Raw genomic sequence first — 20,102 nt, forward strand, 5'->3', positions numbered from 1 at the left:
TGAGGGGTCAGCAGAGTGACTCTGCGACTGTTGAGGGGTCATCAGAGTGACTCTGTGACTGTTGAGGGGTCATCAGAGTGACTCTGCGACTGTTGAGGGGTCATCAGAGTGACTCTACGACTGTTGAGGGGTCTTCAGAGTGACTGTGTCTGTTGAGGGGTTGTCAGAGTGACTGTGTCTGTTGAGGGGTCGTCAGAGTGACTCTACGACTGTTGAGGGGTCATCAGAGTGACTGTGTCTGTTGAGGGGTTGTCAGAGTGACTGTGTCTGTTGAGGGGTCGTCACTGGGCATGTCCGATAACATTAATGAATGTGATGGTGTAACTTTGTTCTTTTTTTTATTTCAGAATCAAAGGAAACAAAAAGAGGTGAAGGAAGGTTGGAAGCAAAACGTTGAAAAGGAAGAAGCTAATCCTATGGAAGACTTCCAGCAAGAGGTGGAACAGGATGACGCAGAGCCTATGGAAGATTGGCAGCGAGAGGTAGAACAGGATGAGGCGGAGCCTATTGAAGATTGGCAGCGAGAGGTGGAACAGGAAGAGGCAGAGACTATGGAGGATTGGCAGCGAGAGGTGGAGGAAGAAGAGGTGGAGCCTATGGAAGATTGGCAAAGAAAAGTACAGGAAGAAGAGGCTGAGCGACAGGAAGTTACCCGTGGGGGGGAGGTGGAGTCTGAAGGTATCAAGGCGGATGGTTGGAGCATCAGAGAGGAGGAAATAACATCAGAGAAGGAGAGGATGGTCAGTCTTGGTCTGCCGTTCCTTACTGGAGTCTCACCTGCAGGCTTCCTGTCCACCAACAGGAAACAGCCTGGAGGAACAGACCACCTGATCCAGGTAAGAACACGTGACCCCATACATCTATAGTAGGTCTATGGACCTTGAACACTGTCCACTGATTAACTCATTCAGTCACATGCCATTTATTTAGAGTGATTCTCGGGGATGCTAAATTCCTCTTTCAGGCCCTGCCCCTTTTTCCCCACCTTACCTGTGAGTTAACAAGTTCAGGTGCTGTGGTTAAAACTCACCTGTTACAGACATTAATAATCGATTACCTATAAGGGATCATTGACTCTGACCACAGACACAGATATTGATATACTAAAAACTAAAGAGGGTGCTAAAGGCCTGCTCAGGTGCAGGAGATGAGATGTTTTAATGATGCTGACCTTCATCGTTCACCTGTCCGTTACCTGTGTGTCGGTAGGTAAATGGGAAGCCGTATCCACTGGCTAAGATCCAGCTGGGACTGATGGGGGCGCTCCATCCTGCTAACAGGTTAGCAGCATACCTGACGGGGCGGGTTGGTTCAGCCAGGAAGCAGCCAGGCTCCACCCCCACACCTCCACAGAATTTAAGACTGCCCCCAAACCCCACGGCCTCCTCTTCTTCTATGGCGCTCATCCCCTCACCCAAACCTCAGTCATCAGTCACAGTTCTTGCCATCCAGGCTGCACCCACAGGTGAGCTATCCCCTTTGTATACAGCTGTATGACCTAAAATAAGCTGATGAACTGCTCCAGGGGTTTTCACCTGCACAGGTATGGTATGGGTATGTTATGGTTGGCTTGACAACACAGAGGTAGCTAATTATCAGTTTCTATGGAGCTTTTTAGCATTAGCATGCTAGCATTAAGAAAAACAGAAGGTTAAGTCTGTAATCATGGTTCTATGAATCCAGGGTGACAGCCAGAGGTGGAGCTTAACTGGATAACAAATCACACATGTGCAGGTTGAGAAGTTATACCGACCTAAATCAACTGGATGCCACCTCAGTCATGTAGGGCTGACAGACAAGGCGTGAAGCTTCCTGACTCCCTTTGATGTCATAATGGTGACGAGGACAGAAGCTTTTACAGATGGTCACCTCAGCAATGCCTGTGCCAAAGGCTAAACAGGAGACACAGAAGGTCCAGTACGCGGGTTAGGGTTAGGGTTAGTTGAGGGTTAGGGTTAGGGCAGCCCCTAAGCTAGCACTCTCAAATCCCTCATAGCTCTCCTCAGGAAAAGTTTGACCAACCTGTGGCAACAGATTGTGCTGTTGTCAATTATGATGAGAGGAAATGGCAGAACCGTGAACCCTGGGGTAAACTGGGAACCGGCAGAATCTTAGAAGAGTTGTAAGAACTAAAGGATAGATGGCACAGAGCAGCGCTCTGGGTCCACATGCCTGTCTGCACTCTACTTCAAGAACAACCGCCACCTGTTCTCATACTGTAAACGAGCAGACAGAGCTCTGGCCTTACAGACTGTCTTGTGGACAGCAATGGAGAAGTGTCAGTATTGGCCTGGGCCCTGCAGCGGCCAGACCCACAGCTGAAGGCAACAAGGGCTGGGTTGCTTTCAGGGTCCAAAACTAACACTCGCCACTCGCCAGTTACGGGTAGATTTTGTCTCTGGCTGGTAAATTTTAAGACCACTCGCCACTCTGGCAAATTATTTTTTTACTAGCGAAAATTCTTTTTTTTTTTTTTTTTTGTTACTGGAGAATGAAGCTGGTATCGGCTTGTTTCCTGGCAGAGTAATGTGTATTTCAGGCCGAGACGATCTTTGGTCACGTAAGTGCGTTAGCCATGACGTCATTCACAGCAAGCCAAGGTGGACAGCTGCAGTGCCAATGGCTTTTTCGCTATATTAGCGAGTTTTCAGACCCCTGTAGCGACTCCTCAAAAAAAAAAAAAAAGAAACTAGCAACAAAACTAGTGACTTTTTCTGGTGTTACTGGAGACTTTTAGAGACTTTTGGAAACTTTTGGAGACTTTTAGAGACTTTGACGTGATGTACATATCGTTTTTGCTCCTCTAGCAGCGGGTGCCGCCGTCTGCCCCTCCCCGTCTCAGGGCTCTCTCAGGCGGGCTAGTCCTCCTCAGCAGTCTGTCTCAGCTTCAGTCAGAGCAGGAAATGTTCACCCCTCCAGGTCCAGGCTGCAGATTAACCGCACTGTGAAGGCGCCTTCACAGTTTTCTCCATCGTCTCTTTGTTCCATTTAGATTGTTAATGAAGACTGTATACAAAAAAAACAAATTATTAATCTTATGGATAAAATGTAAGTGTTTCACTGGGATTTGGTGTTGGCTTTTAAGTGGACCATAAGGTTAAAAACTAAACCAAACATAAGAAAACTAAACTTCTAAGAAAAACAGAATAAAAAATAGAAAAATAAACCAAAAATCAAAATTAGAGTAACTCTGCCAGAGTATTTCTTGAGTCATTTTTACCGGTCCCAATCCCAGAAAAAGGAGGAGTGTTAGAATTGTGACGTTATAAAATAAGAATCAAAAGAAGGAAGTTCATTTGTAGTTCTACACATATTTAGGGTTTTTTTAACTGACATTATGTCTCTCTCATGACATTGTTCCTCTCTCCTACAGCGTCCTTTAGTCTGAATTTTGTCGACTGAAACTTTGACTAAAAATGTTCATCAACAGCCGGTTTTTCCATGACAAAAACTAGACTTAGACTAACAAAAGTAGATCTGTGATGACTAAAATTGACAAAAACTAAGTTTAGTTTTCATCAAGATGACTAAAACTAGACTAAAATGTAATGTCGTGTCATGTTTATATAGGGCTGTTGCCGTCTGATCGAGCTAAAATCTCATGTCTCAACTGTCCAAAGGAGACTGAAGTCAGTGATTCAGCTAAAATTCCTTACTGAAAGATTCTTTTGCACTGTAGTAAGAATACTACAGTGCAAAAGAACCTGCAGAAGAATCTATCTAGAATTTATTAACCCAAATAATACACTTAACTTTTGAAACAGTTATTCATAATTTAGCATACATTATTTCTAGTATTAGTGCATACTATTAAAATATTGATTGAGAATTGCATACAAGACCCAGATGACGTGTTAAATAATACTGATAGAAAATCTGGTTGGCTGGTAAAAAAAAAAGTTAGTTTTGGACCCTGGGTGCTTATATCTGACCCCACATCTATGACAGGCGGCCCTTCCTCTCCGGTAGGTGGGCTGCAGCAGTCTTTGCACTAGTGGAAGCCATGACCCCCCTGGCCAGAGGGGACCACAGGAGCAGCCTGCGGGCCTCTATGTGATCCCTGTGTATTACAGCCTGAATCAAAGGGAGTGGAAGAAAGGTGTAGAGAAGACCTTCTTGCCAATCGTGTTTCAGGGCATCCCGCCCCAGAGGATTGGAATCTATTAGATTAATTTTGGCCTCTGAAATGAAAAGTTTTACTTCTGCCCTGCTGAAGAAACCCCAGATGGTGAGCACCACCTGTGGGGGAAGCTACCACTCCCCTGAGCAAGGTTTATTCCATGACAGGAAGTGGGTTAACCCTAACCCTGCTCCCTTGTTCGACTCTCCTGGCAGGTACATTGCCCTTTGGCTGGTTAGGCATGCTGCTGCCCAAGTCAGAAGGTCCCGGGTCACCTGCAGTAATCATGGGCACCTGGTGCCTGATGTGAGACACCTCAGTGACATTGTCCAGGCGCACAAGGACATACTTCTTGCTGAGGAACATAAGGAAGCATCTTAATGTCAGATGTAAGGCCAGCAGCTCCAGTACCTTGACATGGTCTAAACAGGCTCAAAATGGCCACAGTCCCTGAGCTGTTTGATTTTGACAAACTGCGCCTCAGCCTGCAAAGGAACTGTCGGTGATGGTTTTGCACTGGGACAGAAGTAAGCCCGTGGTTACACCTCTTTTCAAGATTGAACTCCTCCTCCATGAGGCCAGAGCAAGGAGGCACTGCTGAGACTCAGTGATTGACCTGTGTCTGTTTACCTGTGTGTCTACATGAAAACTGTTGAGTCACCTTTGTAGGGGGTGCAGAAACTGCAAAACCAAAGCTGGTGCAGTTACTGTCAACTTCCCCAGAAGTCAAAGGAATTTGACATATGGGAGGTCGTTTGCAAAAAGGGGAGCAATGACTTGCCTGTTAACTTATCAATAAAAGTCCATGGTAAAGATGGCAGTCAGACCTGAGAATCTGAGGCACTCTGATGTAATAAAAATCAGAGTCGAAACGTGTAGATATCCCCGTTTAATAAAGGATTTTTACTACATCAGTGCCTCGGATTCTCAGTTCTGACTGCTGTCTATACTATGGACTTTGATAAGTTAACAGGCAAGTCATTGGTCCCTTTTTTGCAAACGATTTTCTCGTCCATTTCCTGAAGAGCACCTGATCTTGACAACACAGTGTTGGATACTTTGACCATGTAGCACTCACCCACCTTTTTTCTGCGTTGACATATGGGAGCTTCCCCCCTTGAAAGTCACCTAAATCTATATGTGAAGGGCCAGATGAACCCTCAATCTGTAGACCTGTCCATGTCTTAAGGTGTCATGTGACCTTGTTTTTATAGCTGCTTGACCTGCACATGTTCGATATTATCCAGTGCTTTAAGCTCCACCTCTAGCAATCAGGAAGGAAGAAACAGAAACTGATTTCTAAACCCACACCTGACACAGACTCTCACCTGCCCGTCACTCTGCACCAATCAGCAGCCTCATCTCACCAGCCAGCTACTGAGAAGGCGGGGCCTCGGCTAATGACAGTGAAGCTGTACCCTCATCAAATCGCTGCAGCCAGTCAGCTAAAAGCTTTACCTACAGCATCTTTAGGCTCCACCCACCAAACAGGTAGGCTTCTTCTGGACCTGGAGGACCCTGTCCTTGCTGGTCTACATTCAAACTGTCTCTGCTGGTCTACACTCAGACCCTGTCCCTCCAGGTCTACATTTAGACTCTGTCTCTGCCAGGATCTGCTCAAACCCTGTTCCTACATGTCTACATCCAGACCCTGTCCCTGCTGGCCTACATTCAGACCCTGTCCCTGCTGGCCTACATTCGGACCCTTTCCTTGTTGATTTCTGATGTGTTTCAGGTTCAGGGTCACCAAAGGTTACTCAGCTGGTCATGGTTCCAGCTCCTGGTCTTGTCCCGTGTTCTGTTCCAAATACTCATGGTCCGGCCCCCCCTTCCCCTGGTCCGAAGATGATCCTTAAGCCTGTCCAGACTACTTCACGTGACCAGATCTACCGTAGACCAGATGGGAAACTGGTCCGTCTGGTCCCCATCAGTCAGCTGAGACCAGTTCCCCGGGACCAGCCTATGATCCAGGGCCAGCCCAAGGTCCAGTACCAGTCAGTGACCCAGTCTGTGCAGAAAGGTGAGTGAAACTCTAAAGCTGACCAAAGTTCTCATCTGGTAGGGTTATCTTGGTTCACTAATCTAGACTTTTTTCACCCTTTGACCATGTGACTACCTCAGTATCCTGTCAGACCCCAGTTCTAACTGTTGGATTGATGCCCCATCAGACAGTCCCTCTGGCTCCTCTTCCCATCAGGCCACACTCCCCCTCTCTAGGTCCTGTCCCAGCCAAGGCCCAGCCCCCTGTGGTTGGAGCCCAGGCCCAGAAGGGGACCTGCAGCTTTAAAATCGTTCCCTCTGACACCTCAAAGGAACCAGTGATAGTTACCTGTGTAAAAGTCCCGCCCCCTCCCCCCACCAAGGTGGTGACAGGCCCTGCCCCCTTTACCCTACTCCAGTCCCACCCCTCCGAGGCCCCCACAAACCTCCTCTCCCTCAGTCAAGCCACAGGTGGAGGGGCGGGCCTTGGGGTGAAAACTGTGAGTGTGGCCCCGGGGGGGGTCGTGGTCCATTCTAAACCTCAAACCATAATTCAGGCCCCTGCCATGACCTCCCCTCCCCCTTCAGGACTACTAGGGGTCCAGGTTCCTCCCAGACCCTCACCCCCAACTTCAGAGCTGCCAGTGGTCCAGGTTCGCTCCAGAACCCAGCCCCACCCTCTGGGTGTTCCAGGCTCAGAGGTGACATCCCTGCCAGACAGGACCAGACAGGAGCAGAAAAGCAACCTGGTTGACCTCGATGCCACGTGCACGGAGACGGAAGTGGTCACCACGGGTATGGTAGACAGGGCCAGGCCGGGGTCAGTAACGGTGGATCTGGAAGGGTCAGAGACAACCGAGACAGAAAACTCCTCAGACCTGGAGGATGAAACAGATGAAGAGCTGGAGCCGGTCAGGACTCAGATGTCATCAGATCAGGTATGATGGGGGATCAGGTTACTGTTCCTGATGGTTTATATTCTTACTGTTAATATTCAGATTATGTATCATTATCGTTTATATAATTCAGATTATTGTTGGTATCATGGATCATTATTATCATTGGCTTGTTGTGGTGCTAACATGTTTGTTTGCTGTACTTCCTGTTTGTTTTTCAGCGTCTCACACACAACCTGATGGAGCGGGAGCGTCGAGGAAAATTGAGGAACCTGTTTAAAAGACTGAGGAGTGAACTGGGGCAGGAGGAGAAGACTCCCAAAGTCCACATCCTTAAAAAGGTAATTTTCTTATTTTCTGGTCAGTCACTGGTTAGTGCCCCTTCTGCTTATCGGTCTGGTAGTTGTTTGTTTGCTTATTTGTTGTTTATGTTGTTGTTCAGTTTGCTGATGTGCTGGTTTGGTATTAGTTCTGGTTCTGGTTGGTGTATTTGGCTGATGGGTTAGTTTATTGGTTAAGTGTAGTTTTCACTGTGTCGCGGTAAAGTTTAGTCGTTGGTTGCTCTAATATGGGGTTCCTATCTGCTGTCCTTTGGGTTGCTGCTTCAGGCGGCTGAGGTGATCCAGAATCTGAGGACCACAGAAACCAGTCTGACAAGGCTGAAGAGGATTCTGACAAAGAGGAGGGATGACTATCTCTGCACCATCGCTCCATCCACAGGTTTGACCTCTGACCTCCGTATGTGACCTCTGACCTCCCCTTGTCACCTTAAACGGTGATCTCTGACCTCCCTCTTTGATCTCTGACCTTTTTCTGTGAACCCTGACCTCTGTCCGTGACTTCTGACCTCCCTCTGTGACCCCTGACCTTCTTCACTGACCCCAGACCTCTCCCTGTCAGGGTCAAAGGAGGCGGAGCCTCTGACAGACACAGAGGACGAGCGGACAGAGAACTCATCTGATGAGGATGTAGCCGTCACATCGATGACCAATAAGATGACCTCTCACCTGAATCCGGGTCGGACCGGTCTGTCAGACTCCAAGTAAGAACTGAGTCACTTCCTGGTTTCAGATGAGATCATGGTGACATTACCTTAGTAGTTAACCTCTTAGAACTGTATTCAGCATCAACTCAGAAAACTTTACTAATCTCAAAGGCTGATTCAGTTTTGGCACTCCATCCAGACCATAATAGCAAACAATTAAATACAGGAAACAGGAAATGTCAGAGACAGTGATAGTACGGCTGTATGTGGAGACCAGAGACGGTGATAGTACGGCTGTATGTGGAGACCAGAGACAGTGATAGTACGGCTGTATGTGGAGACCAGAGACAGTGATAGTACGGCTGTATGTGGAGACCAGAGACAGTGATAGTACGGCTGTATGTGAGGACCAGAGACAGTGATAGTACGGCTGTATGTAAAGACCAGAGACAGTGATAGTACGGCTGTATGTGGAGACCAGAGACAGTGATAGTACGGCTGTATGTGAGGACCAGTGACAGTGATAGTACGGCTGTATGTAAAGACCAGAGACAGTGATAGTACGGCTGTATGTGGAGACCAGAGACAGTGATAGTACTGCTGTATGTGGAGACCAGAGACAGTGATAGTACGGCTGTATGTGGAGACCAGAGACAGTGATAGTACGGCTGTATGTGAAGACCAGAGACAGTGATAGTGCGGCTGTATGTGGAGACCAGAGACAGTGATAGTACGGCTGTATGTGGAGACCAGAGACAGTGATAGTACGGCTGTATGTGGAGACCAGAGACAGTGATAATACGGCTGTATGTGAGGACCAGAGACAGTGATAGTACGGCTGTATGTGGAGACCAGAGACAGTGATAGAATGCGGCTGTATGTGGAGACCAGAGACAGTGATAGTACGGCTGTATGTGAGGACCAGAGACAGTGATAGTACGGCTGTATGTGGAGACCAGAGACAGTGATAGTACGGCTGTATGTGGAGACCAGAGACAGTGATAGTACGGCTGTATGTGGAGACCAGAGACAGTGATAGTACGGCTGTATGTGAGGACCAGAGACAGTGATAGTACGGCTGTATGTGAGGACCAGTGACAGTGATAGTACGGCTGTATGTAAAGACCAGAGACAGTGATAGTACGGCTGTATGTGGAGACCAGAGACAGTGATAGTACGGCTGTATGTGGAGACCAGAGACAGTGATAGTACGGCTGTATGTGGAGACCAGAGACAGTGATAGTACGGCTGTATGTGGAGACCAGAGACAGTGATAGTACGGCTGTATGTGAGGACCAGAGACAGTGATAGTACGGCTGTATGTGAGGACCAGAGACAGTGATAGTACGGCTGTATGTGGAGACCAGAGACAGTGATAGTACGGCTGTATGTGGAGACCAGAGACAGTGATAGTACGGCTGTATGTGAGGACCAGAGACAGTGATAGTACGGCTGTATGTGGAGACCAGAGACAGTGATAGTACGGCTGTATGTGAGGACCAGTGACAGTGATAGTACGGCTGTATGTAAAGACCAGAGACAGTGATAGTACGGCTGTATGTGGAGACCAGAGACAGTGATAGTACGGCTGTATGTGGAGACCAGAGACAGTGATAGTACGGCTGTATGTGGAGACCAGAGACAGTGATAGTACGGCTGTATGTGGAGACCAGAGACAGTGATAGTACGGCTGTATGTGAGGAACAGAGACAGTGATAGTACGGCTGTATGTGAGGACCAGAGACAGTGATAGTACGGCTGTATGTGGAGACCAGAGACAGTGATAGTGCGGCTGTATGTGGAGACCAGAGACAGTGATAGTACGGCTGTATGTGGAGACCAGAGACAGTGATAGTACGGCTGTATGTGAGGACCAGAGACAGTGATAGTACGGCTGTATGTGAGGACCAGAGACAGTGATAGTACGGCTGTATGTGGAGACCAGAGACAGTGATAGTACGGCTGTATGTGGAGACCAGAGACAGTGATAGTACGGCTGTATGTGGAGACCAGAGACAGTGATAGTACGGCTGTATGTGGAGACCAGAGACAGTGGCTGAGGGAAACCAGTTTAGTCTTACATGTATGTCGTCCACAGAGAAGGTTTCAGTGACAGGAAGTCCCCGAGTGACCAGAGAGTCCATGCCGCCTTCACTGCCCTCCGCTCAGTCCTGAACGATCACCACTCTGCTGAGACGCAGCTGCTGAGACAGGTGAGAACAGGAGACGCAACTATAGCAACAAAACAACCGTAGACGTTCATACAGAGTTAGCGTGTTCTAACCAGCAGACGTAGCGTTAGCGTGTTCTAACCAGCAGACGTAGCGTTAGCGTGTTCTAACCAGCAGACATAGCGTTAGCGTGTTCTAAGCAGCAGACGTAGCGTTAGTGTGTTCTAACCAGCAGATGTAGAGTTAGCGTGTTTCTACTTCCTGTTTCAGGCTCGCCGTGAGATCCGGACGCTGGAGTGTGAGATGAATTTGCTGAAGAGTCTGAAGATTTGTCTGAAGCAGCAGAGAGATGCCTACAGGAGGAAGATCTCAGGTGAAGATGAAGACGTCATATTAGATGTTCGGCAGGTTTTTACTAGAGAGTTTGTTTTACGTTGTTTTTCTGCTCACGGCGCTCTCGGTTTAAACACAAAGACTTGTTCACTCTTGGCAGTCCTCTGGACGGTTGTCCTCCTGTCCACTGCTGAACTTTGAATACCCAGAGTAACAGAAGAAAGCTCTGCTAGCATTAGAATTAGTTAGTATGAGGTAATGATCAGGTGATGGTCACATCAGCCGCAGTTCTTTCACTGGCCTGCAGGTGGCGCTCTAACCCATCTGTTTCCTCCTGTCAGCAGGTCAGATAAACCTCAGGATCTCCAGGAAGCAGCTGCCATCCAATCAGCTGCCAGTTGCACACATTGGTGGGGTTTTCTCATCAGCTGATGATGACATCACATCACAATCCTCCGATCAGCAGCAACTTTCAGAAGCTCCACCCGCTATGGCCCCGCCTACAGATTCACTCTCAGTGAAATCTGAGCCTGTTTCTGTACCTGTCCTAGCTCCGCCCACCGTCACACCTGCGCAGACACCCGAACCTTTACCTGTACCTCTCCTGGCCCCACCCTCAGTCTCCCAAAATGCACCTGTGCTAAGGGACAGAGCGAGGACGATCCCAAACATCCTGAGTCGCAGTAAGAAGACGATGACAGGTGAGACATCAGAAACTCCTCCCACAGACTTTTAATTATTAATTATTATTATAATTACTATTCTCTTGCTGGTCTCATATCTGGCTGATCTTTAAACCAAACCACGGACAGTACCATAAATCATACTTCTTCCTTGTCTTATCCTGGGTCGATTCGAGGTGGCAGCAAGCTAAGCATTCAGCCCAGAAATCTATCACCACAGTGGGTCTCCTCCCAGTTGGGCGCACTGAGAAAACCTTGACAAGGAGACAACCAGGAGGCCCCATGATCAGATGCCCGAACCATCTCAGCTGGCTCCTTATGATGTGTCATTACCCAGAGTTCATGACTATAGGTGAGGGTTGGAATGAAGATCAACTGGTAAACCAGTAGCTTTTCCTTCCAGCTCAGCTCCCTCTTCACCACAGCAGTCTGGTACAGTGTCGGCCAAACTTCTGCTGCTGCACCAGTCCACCTCTCAATCTAATGGTCCATTCTATCTTCACTATGAACAAGACCCCGAGATACTTGAACTCCTTCAGTTGGGGCAAAGACTCGCTCCTCACCTGGAGGAAGCAATCCGCTGTTGTCCAGCAGAGACCTATGGCCTTGAACTCTGAGGTGTTGACTTTCATCTGGACCACTTTGCACTCAGCATCAAGCTGTCCCAAAGCCTGCTGGAGGTCCCCAGTTAAGGAAGTCAACAGAACCATTTCATCTTCAAAGCAGAGAATGAATACTGAGGTCCCCAAATCAGAAACCCACCTCCCCCTGACTGCACCTCGAGATCCTGTCCATGAAAAAGACAGAATAATAGATAAGGGGCAGGCCTGGTGGAGGCCAGCACGCACCAGGAACGTGTCAGTCTTTGTGCTCAGGAGGCAAACACAACTCTCACAGTTGTACAGAGACCTGATGGCTTGCTGCAGCGGCCCCCGTATTCCTGCAGTACCACCCACATGACCCCCCCATGGGACATCGTCATAAGCCTCCTCCAAGTCTGCAAAGCATAGGTAGACTGGATAAAGAAACTCCAGTGTTTTCTCAAGAAGCCCTGCAAGGGTAGAGCTTGTCCACTGTCTCACGACCAGGACAGAATTCACGTTGTCCCTCCCGTACCCCATGTTGGACAATAGTCCCGAGCCTCCTTTCCAGTAGAGTTAACTTTACCAGGGAGGCTGAGTAGTATGATATCGCAATAATTCCAGCACACCCTCCAGTCCCCAGATTTCCTCCAGACTTGGAAAAGGCGTGTCAGCCCCACAACACCCAGGTCCGTCAGCTTCTCACTGAACCTCTGCGCCTGTCACCTTACCACTAAGAAACTTTTTAAACTATCTCAGATGGTCTTAAAAACATCTGATTTATCATATTGTCTGTGAGTTGTTTTGTTAGCTACCTGTAGAATATTCTGGATAAACATTACAATGATTTCTGATTGGTCAGATGATGTTTTCTTCCTCCAGGGTCACCTTCCTTTCAGGCACTGGTTCCCTCAGAGGTTTTATCGTTTGTCCCGGTTCAGCCCATCCTGACCATGAATCCGATGATGTCACAGCCTGCAGTTCTGCAGACATCGACTCAGCCTGGTACTGACTCAATCCCGTCACTTTCTGCCTTAGAATGCTTTATTTTTAAATTAAACCTTTCTATTTCCTCTCAACAGGCGTGGCCACAGTCACCCTCAACATCACTGGTCTGACCAATCAGCAGATCCACCTCACACCATTGTCCTGCCCACAAACTGGTAAGATTCACTGCAGCTCTGTCACTATCACTCACCTCACAGGTAACTAAGCCAGGTCGCTCAGTCTCTAACAACTTAACTAGATTTAACATGACCTAATTAGATATAAACCAATGTACTAACTAGACTACCTTTGCCTCAGGAGCATCTGGGTCTGGGTTTGCACCCCACACCCTTAAACTACATTGCATATAGACTCCTCTGAATGAAAGATCCATGCAGGGGTAGTCCTCCTGACGCTGCAGTCGTTAGATGAGCTGCATGTCAATAGAGGCAGCAGGGCAAAGACCTTGGGACCTTTGCGGCAAGATACAGCGGAAATCCCTGCACAGCAAGCTTCAACCAGGTGGTTTAAACATTGCTAGGCAATCTTAGATATCGGCGACCGGTTCTCACCTATTTTGGCTAAACCTGAGGCAGTCTTTCCAGGTTGGAGCCTTGAACGGGACTTCTCTTCAGGAGGACCCTCTCATACCAGTGGTATTGAGGGAGCTGGCTCGGCCTGGGATTGCTGTTGCTGCCTTGTCTGAGGTGAGGCACCCTGGCACTGGCAGGAGTAGTGTGGGTTGATGAACCTACTACTGGTTCGGGCCATGCTAATCTACAGTCTGTGACAAACTACAAAAGAAGTGCTCTACACCAGTGTCCTCTTGGTGGCAGAAGAGGTGATGCCTTGGTCGTTATTGGTGACTTAAGTGCTACTGCTGGTACTAACGGGGCTATGAGTGTTGGTCCACGCAGTTCTGGAGGTAAAGGCTCCTCAGTGCTTCTTGACTTTGCCAGCAGTCGGAGCTTGAGGATGGCTGGACCTGATTCACAGTGCTGGACTTAGTATTCTGATGACAGCATCACAAAGAAGGAGACTGACCATGTACTTGTAGGTGGATGCTGGAGGTTGCTCAGAGACTGCAGGAAGGCTGACTCTGGTCCAATCAGATTGGACGTTGGTCGCCTTAGGGAGCCAGATGTTGCTCATGTGCATGCAACTGGGATCAAGGCCACTCTTGGGACACCAGATGCCTCTCGAGATCCTAGGTCTCTCTGGGCAGACTTTATGTCCGGTACCCTGGCTGCTGTCAGTGAATGCATCCCAAGGTTACTGAGGAGGAAGGGGCTCATCTCTGAGTTAAAAACTAGGGATACACCGGTCCACTTTTTTTCAGTTCCGATCAGATTTCGATAAGTATGTGCCAACACCGATACTGATTACGATATATTTATACAGTTGTAAGAAAAGGTATGTGAGCCCTTTGGGATTTCTTGGATTTCTGCATAAATTGGTCATCAAATGTGTTCTGATCTTCATCTGAGTCACAACAATAGACAAACACAGTCTGCTTAAACTAATACTGCACAAAAATGACGTGTTTTCATGTTTTTATTGAACAAACCATGTAAACATTCACAGTGCAGGGTGGAAAAAGTATGTTAACCCCTAGGCTAATGACTGGTTGACCCTCCTCTGGCAGCAATAACCTCAACCAAACGTTTCCTGTAGTTCAGATCAGACCTGCACAACGGTCAGGAGGAATTTTGGACCATTCCTCTTTATTAAACTGTTTCAGTTCAGCAATATTTTTGGGATGTCTGGTGTGAATCGCTCTCTTGAGGTCATGCCACAGCATCTCAATGGGGTTGAGGTCAGGACTCTGACTGGGCCACTCCAGAAGGCGTATTTTCTTCTGTTGAAGCCATTCTGTTGTTGGTTTACTTCTATGCTTTGGGTCGTTGTCCTGTTGCATCACCCATCCTCTGTTGAGCTTCAGTTGGTGGACAGATGGTCTTAAGTTTTCATGCAGGATGTCTTGATAAACTTGGGAATTAATTTTTCCGTCAATGACAGCAATCCATCCAGGCCCTGAGGCAGCAAAGCAGCCCCAAACCATGATGGCCCCTCCACCATATTTCACAGTTGGGATGAGGTTTTGATGTTGGTGTGCTGTGCCTTTTTTTCTCCACACATAGCGTTGTGTGTTCCTTCCAAACAACTCAATTTTGGTTTCATCTGTCCACAGAATATTTTGCCAGTAGTGCTGTGGAACATCCAGGTGCTCTTTTGTAAACTTCAAACATACAGCAATGGTTTTTTGGACAGCAGTGGCTTCCTCCGTGGTGTCCTCCCATGAACTCCATTCTTGTTTAATGTTTTACTTATTGTAGATTTGTCAACACAAATGTTAGCATGTGCCAGAGACTTCTGTAAGTCTTTAGCTGACACTCTAGGATTCTTCTTCACCTCATTGAGCATTCTGCGCTGTGTTCTTGCAGCCATCTTTACAGGACGACCATGCCTAGGGAGAGTAGCAACAGTGCTGAACCTTCTCCATTTGTAGACAGTCTGTCTTACAGTGGACACATGAACATCAAGGCTTTAGAGATACTTTTGGAACCCTTTCCAGCTTCATGCAAGTCAACAATTCTTGATCGTAGGTCTTCTGAGAGCTCTTTTGTGCCAGGCATGGTTCACATCAGGCAATGCTTCTTGAGAACAGCAAATTCAACACTGGTGTGTGTTTTTTATAGAGCAGGGCAGCTTTAACCAACACATCCAATCTCATCACATTGATTGGACTCCAGGTTGGCTGACTCCTGGCTCCAATTAGCTCTTGGAGAAGTCATTAGCCTAGGGGTTCACATACTTTTCCACCCTGCACTGTGAATGTTTACATGTTTTGTTCAATAAAAACATGAAAACATATCATTTTTGTGTGGTATTAGTGTAAGCAGACTGTGTTTGTCTATTGTTGTGACTCAGATGAAGATCAGAACACATTTGATGACCAATTTATGCAGAAATCCAAGAAATCTCAAAGGGTTCACAGACTTTTTCTTGCAACTATATATATATATATATATATATGGTTTTTTTTTACAATTATTATTATTGTTGGTATGTGTGAGGTTACATGAGGCTGTTGTAAACAACACAGCTCCTCTTATTAAAGTACTAAAAAAAAAAATATTTATTAGTAACTAATTACCTATCATTTTTTATGAACGCGGGCTTGAAATCCCTGTTTATACTGTCTTTAATGAACCTCCCACCACTAGAGGCCGCTGTAGCTTCAGTTAGTGGCCGCAGTCTTCCTCTCTGACCCTTCACCAGATGTCAACAATGAGAAGCTCGGTGGTGGCTAAGCTGTTAGCATGTAGTAGGAAGACCACGGTACGACAGTTTTCCAAAGTGGTAAATGGAAATAAAGTGGTGTGTGGGCTGTCGAGGGTTAAGCTCACCTATGACTACTCACCTGAAGTGAAAAGAGGCCAAATATCAAAGCAGGATATTAATCTGCAAAGAGGAACGATGGCGGGCGGCGCTAGCTTTCAATGCTAGCCACGCTGTAAAGAGTATATCTTTATTCTTCTCTCTCATCTTTAGACTAGTTTTGACTATTCTAAATATAGATTTACGTTTAATCGACTAGGTAATTATACCGCTAAGAACATCCTAACTAATACTAGCTCAGACTGTCTCCTGTTAGACTGCGGTGCGTTCATGGTCTACCGCAAACTGTAGGATGGATTTGGATCGATCACTTGGATCGGCGCCGTCTGTCGGATATCCGATCTTTTAACTACCTCCATATCGGACCCGACACAGACATTGGCTCGGATCGGTCCCATCCCTACTAAAAACACTGACATCACTGAGGCAAGTCACAAGACGAGACTTGATGACAAACCAACTGGGCAGGAGACTGAAGCATGAGGCTGCAAGGGTGATGTGAAGAGATGCCGAGGCCAGCGTCCTGGGTGTGTGAGGCAGTAAAATGGCCACTTGGGCGCCAGTAAAGCCCGTCCGGCTTAATGGACCACACAGAGCCTCAGGTCAGCTGAATCCTCTCCATGCTGCTCTGCAGTGAAGGTGCCTGTTGGCACAATCCTGACAGGGGAGTCAGATATCAAGAAACCATAATCTGGCTACTTGAGGAGGTGTATCAGGCAGATCTTCATAGTCACGAGCTCAAATGGATGCTACAGACGCAGTGAGTGTGGACCCACCTGTAAGCTGTGACTCACCAACTGTTGAGGAGAATTGACAGGGGGGTCAACAAGCTGAAGGTAGGAAAAGCACTAGATTTATGTGGCATCCAGGCTGAAATGCTCCAGGCAGGTGGTGAAACCTCCCTGCTGTGGTTCCATTCTCTCATCTGCTTCATATGGAGATCAGGCATCATCCCTGCTGAAGGGGCCTTGTTGTTCCAGTCTGGAAGAGAAAGGATGATGTGGAGAGGGTAACAACTACAGGAGTATCACACTTTTCTCAGTGTCAGGTTAGGTCCTTGGAGCAGGTCACAGGTCCTGTTCAACAGTATCAGTCCAACAGCAGTAGCCTGAACAGTCAGGCTTTATACCTAAGAGGTCTACGGTAGACCGCATCCTGGCACTTCAGGTCCTCAGTGAGCAGTTGTGGAAATTCAATAGAGGGTTGATTGCAGCCTATGTTGACTGCCAGAAGGCGTTCGACTCATTGAGAAGAGATGCCCTCTGGAGAATTCTTCCAGACTTCTTCCTTGTTGATTCTGTGGTGAGGCAGGGGTGCATCTTAACCCCTACACTCTTAAGTACCTGTATGGTCTAGAAAACGGGGTGGGTAATAGGGGCGGGAAACATGTCTACTGGTCTTAAAAAAAGATCCAGGCATGGTGATGTCTGAGATGCTGCCATCTAAGCTTGGTAAATGCTGAGAGCATTGAAGTTGTAGAGCACTTCACCTATCTTGGCAGAGTAATCCATGGATCCGCAGACTAAGGCTGAGATCAACCTCAAACTTGGACTCACACATTGGGTGATGGGTTTGCTCTCTTTTGGTCCTTGGTCCTCCTGGTCTTATAATACTCTTGTGAGGCCTGGAGGTTGGCTGGTGACGAGAGGCGCAGGCTGGACTCCTTTGCAACAACTTCTCTTTGGTGCTGATACGTACACTGTGGGTGCCAGCGTGGAGGGGTCAGCTGGGACGATACCTAGAGAGATGGGGCGCAGGCCTGGAGGATGGCCATCAGGTCAGAACAGTACAGGACTGAGGCTGACGCAGCAAAGGCTGACAAATGCTCCCATACCTGACCTGGCCTACCAACATGACTAACTGCCTAATGATCCAAAAGAATTCAATCTAATCACTGAAACAACCAACTGCATTCATTAAAGAGAACCAGCTCCCTCCAGAACTGCTGACCAATTAACCTCTTTGTTCTGCTTTCTTTACAGCTACAAATGTCAACAACTTAATGCAACTTGTTCAACCATCAACACAACTGGCAAGTGAGCAGCAACAAGCAGATCAGCAACCACCAAACCAACATCAACAACTAGCAGCCCACCAACCACTGACCCAGCTTCAGTCTGTTCAGCAACCAGCAATTCGGCAGTGTGATGAGTCACAACCCACAGGACAACAGCAACAACCAACAGGACAACAGCAACAACCAACAGGACAACAGCCCATGGGACAACAGCAACAACCAACAGGACAACAGCCCATGGGACAACAGCAACAACCAACAGGACAACAGCGCATGGGACAACAGCAACAACCAACAGGACAACAGCGCATGGGACAACAGCAACAACCAACAGGACAACAACCCATGGGACAACAGCAACAACCAACAGGACAACAACCCAAGGGACAACAGCTAACCCCACCTCCTCAGGAGTGTCCCACAGAGTCCTCCCCCATTCTCGGTTCAGGTCTGAGGGCAGCCACCTTGGGGGGCGGGGCTGATGGTCTGACATCACTCCTGGATGAGATCCACTTCCTGAACCAGCAGCCTATTATCTCAGAGACTACACAAGACGAGGCGGAGCTACAGGAGGAGTGTGGTACCTTGGGTGGGGAACCTGAACAGGGTGGACCATGGCTCCTGGAGCTGGACTCTGACTCTGATGATGCTGTTCCCATGGAGAAGGCGGAGACTGCAGACAGCCAATCAGAGCTCAGACATGTTGTGAAGACTCCACCCCCTCTTCTTCAGATGAAGGTGGGCGGGGCCAGAGAGGCAGAGCTATCAAGCAGTGAGGGGGGTGGGGACAGGGGGAGAGAAGAGGGCGTGTCCTGGAGGCCAATGCCAAGGCTGGTCCCTTTGGGGCTTAGAGGACATGCCACCAACTAATATCACAGCTGGCTCAGGACCTGATTGGGTAATGGACTTGAAGCTCACTGATTGGCTGAATTCTGAGTCAACATTTCTGTGGCATCATTTCCTGTTGGTAATGAGATCAGTCGAACTATCAGCGTACGCCATTGGTCAATCTTTAATACATTAACTTAATGCAGTGCTCAGCAACTTGAGCAACCATAAGCAAGAGCAACTGGTAACTAGAGCAACTGGCCAGTGACTAGGGCAACTGGTGACTAAAGCAACCTACAACCACAGCGACCAATGACTAGAGCAACTGGTAACTAAAGCAACCAACAACCACAGCAACCAATGACTAGAGCAACTGTTAACTAAAGCAACCAACAACCACAGCAACCAATGACTAGAGCAACTGGTAACTAAAGCAACAGACAACCACACCAACCAATGACTAGAGCAACTGGTGACTAAAGCAACCAACAACCACAGCAACCAATGACTAGAGCAACTGGTAACTATAGCAACAGACAACCACACCAACCAATGACTAGAGCAACTGGTGACTAAAGCAACCAACAACCACAGCAACCAATGACTAGAGCAACTGGTGACTAAAGCAACCAACAACCACAATGACTAGAGCAACTGGTGACTAAAGCAACCAACAACCACAATGACTAGAGCAACTGTTGACTAAAGCAACCAACAACCACAGTAACCAATGACTAGAGCAACTGGTAACCAGAACCACAGCAACCAACCTGGTTAAGCATAGGAAATGGCAACTAGAGCAAAAAGCTCTAAGAGGAGTAGATTAACCGTTGACCAGAGCAATGTCCCATTCGTCTGATGTGGCTGAATCTGATCAGTCTGTGCCTCTGACCTCCAAAGACTCGTGTATGTTTGAGTTTGTCGGTGGTGAGGGATTTGTGCCACGAACCACTGAAGTCTAAGTCTGTGGCCCAAATCCCTCTCAGTGTGTTTGTTGATGAGAATGGGAAGCAGCAGAAATGTTTAAAATCTTTGTTTTTTATTAAAGAAACTGTTAACGACCAGGACTCACCTGTACCTTATCAGTGTTCGTTAAAATGTTTATAGTTTGTACAGTGT

General features: G+C 47.6%; 1 protein-coding gene across 10 annotated transcripts in view; it reads left to right on the forward strand.

Moving 5' to 3' along the window:
- Nucleotides 1-20,041, forward strand: part of mgaa (MAX dimerization protein MGA a) — a 51,188-nt gene extending 31,147 nt beyond the window's left edge. For 5 of the 10 annotated variants that reach the window (XM_041813473.1, XM_041813472.1, XM_041813476.1 and 2 more), the window contains 14 exons: nt 348-836; nt 1,210-1,465; nt 5,441-5,611; nt 5,856-6,140; nt 6,242-7,038; nt 7,218-7,337; nt 7,605-7,716; nt 7,882-8,038; nt 10,080-10,194; nt 10,423-10,525; nt 10,827-11,186; nt 12,632-12,754; nt 12,832-12,912; nt 18,121-20,041. In XM_041813473.1, coding sequence (XP_041669407.1) covers nt 348-836; nt 1,210-1,465; nt 5,441-5,611; nt 5,856-6,140; nt 6,242-7,038; nt 7,218-7,337; nt 7,605-7,716; nt 7,882-8,038; nt 10,080-10,194; nt 10,423-10,525; nt 10,827-11,186; nt 12,632-12,754; nt 12,832-12,912; nt 18,121-19,025 — 4,074 coding nt within the window. In that variant the 3' untranslated portion in view covers nt 19,026-20,041. The remainder of the gene's footprint in view (nt 1-347; nt 837-1,209; nt 1,466-5,440; nt 5,612-5,855; nt 6,141-6,241; nt 7,039-7,217; nt 7,338-7,604; nt 7,717-7,881; nt 8,039-10,079; nt 10,195-10,422; nt 10,526-10,826; nt 11,187-12,631; nt 12,755-12,831; nt 12,913-18,120) is intronic. The other 5 variants (XM_041813475.1, XM_041813477.1, XM_041813478.1 and 2 more) reach the window with 5 other exon arrangements.
- The last annotated feature ends 61 nt before the right edge of the window (nt 20,042-20,102 follow it).

The sequence above is a fragment of the Cheilinus undulatus genome, linkage group 18, assembly GCF_018320785.1.
Source record: "Cheilinus undulatus linkage group 18, ASM1832078v1, whole genome shotgun sequence".
Lineage (NCBI taxonomy): Eukaryota > Metazoa > Chordata > Actinopteri > Labriformes > Labridae > Cheilinus > Cheilinus undulatus.